Source organism: Chaetura pelagica, unplaced genomic scaffold (genome assembly GCF_000747805.2).
Source record: "Chaetura pelagica isolate M959 unplaced genomic scaffold, ChaPel_1.0 scaffold235, whole genome shotgun sequence".
Lineage (NCBI taxonomy): Eukaryota > Metazoa > Chordata > Aves > Apodiformes > Apodidae > Chaetura > Chaetura pelagica.
Window position 1 is genome coordinate 1,346,031 of NW_009953215.1, and position 9,041 is coordinate 1,355,071.

General features: G+C 34.1%; 1 protein-coding gene across 1 annotated transcript in view; it reads right to left on the bottom strand.

The window, feature by feature from the left end:
* RYR2 (ryanodine receptor 2 (cardiac)) overlaps window positions 1-9,041 on the bottom strand; it is a 262,530-nt gene that overhangs the window by 94,255 nt on the left and 159,234 nt on the right. Inside the window, exons 56-61 of the mRNA XM_009997595.1 lie at window positions 8,376-8,513; window positions 6,393-6,470; window positions 5,124-5,199; window positions 3,940-4,063; window positions 1,990-2,105; window positions 426-490 (exon numbers count right to left, since the gene is read on the bottom strand). Of these exons, the coding sequence (XP_009995897.1) occupies window positions 426-490; window positions 1,990-2,105; window positions 3,940-4,063; window positions 5,124-5,199; window positions 6,393-6,470; window positions 8,376-8,513 (597 nt within the window). The remainder of the gene's footprint in view (window positions 1-425; window positions 491-1,989; window positions 2,106-3,939; window positions 4,064-5,123; window positions 5,200-6,392; window positions 6,471-8,375; window positions 8,514-9,041) is intronic.

The window sequence follows — 9,041 nt, forward strand, 5'->3', positions numbered from 1 at the left end:
CTGTGATGGAGACATTAGCATTGTTTTAAAAGAAGGAAAGGAATATTGAAGGTGACACTGACAGATACATAGCTGTGTAAATTCCAGTAACTATTGCTCACGTTTGTCTGCATGAAGATTGTAAAAGAGAAAAATCTTCAGAATTAGACTAAACTAGTACACAAAAAACGTAGAGAGGTTATGAAAAACATAAGTAGCATGAACAAGTTAATAATAAGCATGTAGTACTGTAATTTTTTCACATCTATGTCTTCATCTGACAGTAGTTTGAAGCCATTTATACTACTACTGTTTTTAATTTAAAAATTAATACATTTAACACAGAAAAGTGCAACTACATCAACAATAACCATGGTCACTAACAAAAACTTTCTCAATTCAACTACTTGCTACATTGACAAAGAATAAGCAAAGTTATACTGTACTTTGGCAAAAAACTTGATCTCTTGTTCATATGGGAAGTGCTCTCCTTTGCCTCTGCTGCCACCATCTGCAGAGAGAAGAAAATTAAGCTCCCCATCTTATATCCTAATGACAGCCTACTCTGCATTTTTCTTGGAAAGGCTACACTACAAACAAATAATACCAGTTGTCTTTATATGTAGATTTAAGATACCACAAATGGTACGCACAGTAGTTAAGATGGCATTTTATGACTACTTCATGATAAGAAAAGTTACAGAAAATAAAATGTGTAAACAATAATTGTTCAACTCTTCTTAAAAGTGTAAACGTCTCATAGTCCAAAGAGATATGCATATTTTTGTAAGATTAAAATCTAGTCCTATATATTGGTAATTTTTCTAATTATAGATGACAATTTAGAAGCCTGAACACATATTCTACTGGAACACCTTTCTCAGACATTCCCAGGAGAAACAGAATTACCAGATTTTTACTACTTACTCGTGGACTTCATCTAAAGAACAAAATTCATGGTTAGAACTACCAAAATGAAATTAAAATTGCTTCACTTCCACCATTACTATAAAAATCAAATACTCTTTACCAACATAATCTTTTACAGCTTCCTTTATCCTTTATTATTTTCCTTTTACTGTTCCACTGAGGGACATCACGAGTATTTTGTTCCACCAGTGTTTCTGTGCTTTTGTTGTTCTTGCAGTTATGCCAAATATACGTAAGTGGAACATGAAACCATGATAATCAGGCATTAGCAGCCGAAGGAACCTAATGAGTTACCAAGACCAGACTTTTGCTACTGCAAGTTACCATGGTATATAATAATTCACAAATTTTATATTTTCTACTTTAAAACTAGACAGGCTTTTGGATGAGCATTGGTTTATCCAATCTTCCTGCTGTTAATACTGTCGATAACTCCATCTATGTCTAGACACGATGCATGGTATCTGTTATGTGGCATTGTGACTTCCATGGTCACACAGAAGCCTCATCTGGCCAGGTTTTTTGGCTTTTCCTGCTCATATAAGAAGGTGACTTGGGTCACCAAACATTTAATCTATTTTTGTCTTTAACAAAAGCAGATCAAGGTAATTCCTTTCCTTCATAGCACTGCTGACAAAACACATGCTGGGTGTTTCTGAAAGAACATTCCCATAGTGAGAGTTTGTTAAAGAGGTTTCTCTACTTAACTTCCTCCTTCAGAGGAAATTTCAGAATGGTACATATGTCTGGTTTGATTTGCACTGTGAAAAAGAGATGACATGTGAATACTAAATGCTAATGTGCACATGTGAGAGATTATCAATTTGTACATAAATGCAAGGGAGAAGCCAGTTTTCTTTTTCAAAGAATGGAAATTATAAAATTTTGGCTGAAAGCTTTGCATCTGATAAATGAATATGTGAACTACATAGCTTTCCAAAATCCATCCTCTTCATCAACTATAGTAAACTAGAAGGAAAATTGCTAGTCCAAGAATGTGTAATTTTTTTATATTTATTTTCTAGTTGCTTTCATAATATAGTACATCTTAACAAATAACACTTAAGAAGATGCATATACCAAACTCCAGAATGTACTGATGGGCTTCATCCACATATCTTATAAGCTGCTGTAGGAAACTGTAGGCAAAGCGTTTCTCAATGGAAGGGGTGTCTAATTCCAGGTCCTTAAGTCCTCTGTAAAAATAAGTACATTTTAACAGACACAGAAAGACTCAAAAAAGCCTTACCTCTCCATAAACTCTACCACTCCTTTCGCTAATAAGTAACATAAGATTGTTCTGTGTTTGAAGTAAACAGTACACTTAAGCTTATTTAGGTTTTCAGTCAGACTTTGGTTATAGACGCCCCCAGACCTATTATGCCAGCAAAAGGAGTTAATGAGGGTCTCGGCATTAGCACACGGAGAGACCACAGCTTTTGGGAACGTCTCTGTGGGTCCTATGGGCTTTTGAGTCAAGTGTCGTTACTACAGGTGACTGATGCGAGCGGATCTGGCACTGTCAACTGGAGTCAGTAGAGGGGGGTAAGGCACCCCTGGTCTGTGGTGTGTTCAACTGGAGTAAGTGGGAGTCTCAGTTGGGGTGTATATACTGTGCCAAAAAATAGCTAATGGCAGGGGGGCAGTGTCAGTAAAGCAAGTGAGGGGCTCAGCACTAGCAGCTGGAGTGAGATTGTGAGTCTCAGGCCATGTGCCTGAGTGCCATGTGCTTGGCAGGGGCAAGCCTTTGTATCTTCCCTAAACCCTGTGCATGAGGGTGCACTAGACTAGAAAGGTCACTGTCCAGATATCAAAAGCTACTATTCAATTGTGTTTATGTTAGACAAATAAAAAGGATCAGTCAAAAAGGAATGTGGTACCTTGAATACAGCTGAGGAGACTTTTGTCATTTTGACAGGGGATGAGAAAAGAAACCTTTACTAACTGACATCCTTCTTTGTACATCCTACTCCAATGAAGGGATGTAAACTGAATTATTCTAGCAACCCAGAAAGATTTAACCTAGAATTATTTGATTATCTGTGGGAGTCTGTGAACAGGATGAATTTCATATGTGATATAAAAGAAATGAATTAGGCAGATTTTCAGTAAATATGCTGGGCTAATTAATTCACAATGATTACTTAAATCCATCTTGTGACTGCTTCATTAACTTACTAATGTTCTATTCATACAAATCTCAGATATGCTTTCAACCTTTCCTAGTGACTCATGTTTCCTAAGCCATGCTGATGAGGCAGACAATCTTTAACTTAAGGTAGGTATGTCATGTTAAAACAAAAATGAACTACACAACATGTTATTCTGCAGACAATAGCATGTATATGTACTGAATTATGAACCGGTTGTTGATTACTAGGTTTATTCACAATTATTGCATTTATAATGTGGATTGTTTTAAATAACTTTAAAACATAACTTTTCACTTTTAAAAGATTCTACTAAAACTAAAAAATAGTAGATTTTAGAAATAAATATTTAGAAATAAATCTGTCTTATCGAAGCAATTTCTTAGAAGTTCCTATAGAGGTGTATGTGCCTGACCTGTAACGAAGACTTAATAATTCTGTCATGAAAGGAAATAAAAAAGTTTAGTGACAGCTGGATGTACATATGTAGACACTCCAAAAAGAAAAAGCATGCTCTAATGTTGAGAAGAGAGGTAGAAGACCATCAGAGATTCTGAACTCTGTTTGTGCCCTTCATAAAACTTGCTACTAACTCCATAATCCATTTATTCCATACAATGTTCTATATGAAGGAGCTCATCCTTACTCCTAGGTATTAAAACCTAAAAATGACCATAGTTTTTTTCTGTATGAAAAAAAAACAAAACACAAAACAAACAAAAAAACCAAACCAAAACAACAAAAAAAATGAAAAAGGAAAAAACCAAACCAAACCAAAAAAAAACACACCAAAAACCCCAAACCAACCAACCAACAACACAAAAGACATCTGAGGAGCCTTAGAAACCTTCTGTGACACTAATACTGAACAGAGAATTACCTGGAGACAACATATCCGTTAATCTGTAGAAATTTCAGAATATCCTGTGCTTTCTCTCTGTCTTTGGCTTTTTCTTTAGCTGTGAGCGTATCATAAGGAACAAGAAGAGGATGGTTGCCTCCTCCTACTAGAGAACATCAAGAGAATCAAAAAGCAGTTAAGGAGTTATCTGTTGACATAGAAAGTCCCAGTGTGTAAAAACACTGTCTTAATAATACATAGCACATTACAGTACAATCTAATCTCAAACAATGAACTTTTCTGTTTCTTTACACAAAGCTAAAAATTATTCAGATAGAAACTTCAGACACATCTGCAAACATAGTTCTAACACAATCAATTACTGCAAATACTAAGTAAATATATTGAGCCTGCTGCAAAAACTCTTACAGAAGAAAAAAGTGCTTAAGTGTTATGAACTTGTATTATAATTACAACTTGTAATATAATTACAACTTCTTTTAATGGAACTGAAAATAATTCAATAAATACCACAGATAAAACCAAGATATAAACCTATACTGAGTCCTGAACCCTAGCTTCAGTCATTTGTAAATGAGAACCTGCTGTATCTCTAAGTATTTTTTCTTCCATGTGCAAATATATTGTTAACTGCAGAAAAAGAATTTCACTAACACAAATAAAGAAGTTATTTTAGCAGAGAAGAAAAATACGTTACGCAATACATGACAAAATTTGTCATTTAGGTATAGGCACATGCAATTTTTATGTAGAATCAAGAATCTAGTCTAAGTTTATCCACTTGTCAATGCAATACATGATACAAGCAGTTCTCAGTAAACATCCTTTTAGATCTGCAGTCATTTTACCTGCAATAAAAGAAGTAATTCAAATTAAATCAGAGCCAACTAGGCAACAGTCTGAAAGATTAATGCTAGAAGGAAAAATTAGTAATGGAACTTAAATTTTTTCACAAATGTTGACTTCTGTTACTATATTTGATTTTGTAAGCCACTTCCACAGGAACTATTACACTCAGTACTATAAAAAATTCCAGACTCTAAAAATCATATAATATTTCATTAATAATAGATTTTTGTTGTTGTTTGTGTCTTCTTTTTTCAATTTAAATTTCCTGTTTTGTTTTTTTTCAAACTCAAATACATGACCTAAGCTAATTATAGATAACTTAGAATACTGTAAATAACTACAGTTAATATTACCTTTTGCTTCAAGCTCCAATTTCTTTTTCTTTGCCCATATATTATGGTAGTTTTCAGCCATCATCTCAGCCATGGCCTTAGGAGAATACAGAGCATAGTGATATGTATTGCAACAGTTAATGGCCAAGAAGGATTGTTTTCTGGTTGATATTATACAAGTTTTGTATACTGAATCTATACAGATGTTACATGATGTAATTATAGTGAACTGTTCCATCAGTTTAAGATAAGAGTATAATGATACAAACAGTGTTACTCAATTATAAATTTTATTAACTCCTTGAAATGATCAGCCATTGACTGAATGCTCAAGAGTGACAGTTAATTGCCAGTAAATTCTTTTTATTGTAAAGCTAGTCAGCAATCTACAACAGTTTGAAATACAAAACTGGAAACTAGAAGATAGGAATGAAGGAGGGAAATCTAGTGTGAGAATTTGATCAGAGGCACACTACAGTATATACTGTACCAATAGCAGCCTACTTTACTACTGCTGCTTGTTTCACTGCACTGTGACATAGATCAGTGTGAGCAAATGTAACCCTGTGCTTCAAGACTTTTTCCTAGCCAGCTTTTGAATTCCATATTGTCATCACTAGACTGGTACAAACACTTGTGATACCTTATTTAAAACTGTTACCATACTTACAGTAAATTACTAGACTGTGAAAACTGGCACCATACTCCATCAAACACCGTGAAAAAAGATCTAACTTTCTAAAGACAGAAACATCATTTGGTCATCAGATAAAAAATACTGTTCCAAATAACAGCAATCTACTGATAGATCAGCCAAAATCCTACCCTCAACTTCTTCATTCTCTATTCTCATAGCATTTGTTTTAACAGTGGTTCCTGATTCTTATTTCTTCAATTTAGAAAAAAAGAGCAGTGATAAAACATTTTGGGAGGATGGTGGAGAAATTAATGATAAATAGAAAAAAGCTTATGCTGCAAGCTCTTCTAAACAGGATTCTCTTCAAAACAACAGATGTTCCCAAAGAGAGCTGAGAAAATCAGTCTAGGACTAAAACACACTTTGAGGCTTTTCAACATGAACCATGTTTTTTTAAGCAACAGAGGATCATAGAGTAATAATTTAAAAGATAAAAAAAACCCCAACAATCCAACAGAACAAAACTGAAGTACATAAAAGAAAGTAAAATACGGCACCAAATTTGTTTAAAATAAACTAGTAGAAAAAAAAAAAAAAAAGGTAAAAAAATAGTTTAAAAAAAATGGTGGGCATATTAAGTGTTTCTTACTTACATGAACATCTCTGGAGAGGGTGACATTGCTCATGTCAATTGCTCGAGGAGTGTAACCATGGGCTGTATCTACTGAGATCTGAATGACAAATGTGTAAAACAGTTTTGTTTCATTTTTATCTAAGATTTGAACTCACTATAGGTAACACTGAAGTTATTATTAAATCTGTATTTTGTAGAGATTTTTTTTCTCAACAGGCAAAATATCAGATAGTCTAGCTTAAGTTCAAGCAAAATTCAAAATCTGAATTTGGCTTTTCAATCCTATTTCTACATGAAGGAATAGAATCTACTAAATTCTTATCTTTTTCCTTCCATCCCTCCTGCCTGCTCAGGAAATACCACCATTTTGTCATTCTTTGTTTCTACTGGCTAAATATGTCACAGGTTTCCTCATTACATTGACACAAATGGTCAAAGAAGAACAAACCATGACCGAGATTCCCTGTGTGGATAGCCACTGACATAAGAAACATGGCTAGAAAGGGGTATTGCTGGGCTTTCCTGTATGGATTCTGCTATAACAGATAAACCCATATCCCTCCCGGGTACATTTTTTTTGAGAAAGAATAGTGCTCAGAATTTTGTTCCTATGTCCAATATTATTTTCATATCCATGTATATAAGCATGTACAAGACCTAGAAGTTCAAAGGTCTCCTATCAAAAGGCAGGTGTTTTCAACATAATACATAGGACTACAAACAGCACAATGTAAATACGTACTGATAAAGCATTGTTACCTAAAGCAAACAATGCAAGAATTGGTACATTAACATGAAATGCTGATAAATATACTTGAAATTTTCCAGCTGAACACAGGAAAATGCTATTTTGTGTGTGTGATGACAGAATAACATATTTTTAACACAGGATGAGTATTAATATGATAGAGTTATCTGAAATACAGAAATATTTTAGGCTTTAGAAACTAGAAATGTTTTATAAATTCATTACCGTAAGGCAAGAGTGTAACAGCTACAAAAACTGTTTTCTTATGTTGATATCATTTGAATCTCAATTGTAAAGTTATTCATTCTAATGAGCTCTTTATACTTAAAGTATATATTAATATCTCTGCCAGTATAATCTTGGGGCAGTATTATAAACACCCAAAAGTCAGGATATTTGGAAGTAGAAATTTTTTTAATGCAATTACAGTGTGCATAATACAATGTGTACTTTAGCCCAAGTGCTAGATCAGATCACTAGATATACACTTTCTAGTACCTATGGAGAACAGGTTCCACTGCTCATTTTTCACAAGGTTGTCACCACTCACTCGTAAATACTGCAGAGTTGAATTGAGAGATTTTTTTCCCCTCCATTTTATTCCCACTATTGATATGGGTTCATGTGTCTATGAAAGAGAAATAAATTTTCTCTCCTCTCCCATTTAATTGCAAAGCATATGGAGCTCTAAGAGATTATAGTGTTAGTATTTTTCCATTTTATCCTTATATCATTTTGATTTAAGAATGGTATTTATTCTAAGGGAAAATAACTCCTATCTTTAATATTTTCAGAATTTGGGCTTTCTATAGGTGTAATTGGCTTCATTCACATTGATGTTTGTATTAATTCTCTTTAAAAAAAATTGTTATATGTACCTTTATTTATTTATTTACAAGATTAAAAGCATCCATAGCCACCAAATTCTAAAAACTTGCAGAATAAAATCATATTAATACTCACTATTAATGTGTAATCACCTACTGATGCAAACAATTCATGTAAATAACATAGTTAACTCTAAAACAAGTGAACAAATATATTACTATTTCAGTTTTGTTCAGTTCATTTTAAAAATGTTTATGGACATTTTACTTTGCAACAGGTAAAGAAAGTTCCAGCTTCAGTGAAAAGAACTGCAAAGCAATTGCTATCACCTATTTTTATGCTGCAGGCTCATAATCGTAAAACCAAAGATTTGAGAGCAGATTTTGCATGCCTTTCTTAAAATAAGCTTTTCGTAAAATGGCTCACTTGACTGGTTTGAGATATGCGACGCGTCCGATTATACAATGCCATGGAATCTCCCTCCCGTGTTCTTTCAATTCGCCATCCCCATGCTAGCATAGTTTTTAGTGATTCCTTGATTGGCCATCGATAAATTTCTTTCTCCTAGAAGAATGTACATGCAATTATTGCCTTTATCATTATCTAACTGTACATAGCAAAAAAGAAAATAATCTATTAGGCTTATGCCTGGTTATACTGAGATGCAAAGAAATGTACTGAAATCAGCCCTTATGGCCCAAGAATACTGCAAAGAAGCAAATACATCATACAAGATATTAAAAGGTTTATTTTTCATTTCAGAGGTGGGCAGAATAATTCTGGCCCTTCAGGAAGCTGATGATAAGGATTTCCAGAAAGCATTTCTGCTGAAACAGCTTACACTCATTGCCTCTTGCCCTGTCACTGTGCATCCCTGTGAAGAGAATAAATCCACCTTCTCTGTAACTAGCATTTAGGTACTGGGAAACACAGACAATATCCCCATCACCTTTCCCTTCTTTAAACTGAACAAACTCAGCTCCTTCAGACTTTGCTTCATTTATCAAGTTCTCCAGCTTTCTAATCATCTTGGTGGCCCTCTGCTGGAGACCAGACAAAGTCTAAACCTAGGTCTTCACAAAGCAAGCAGGC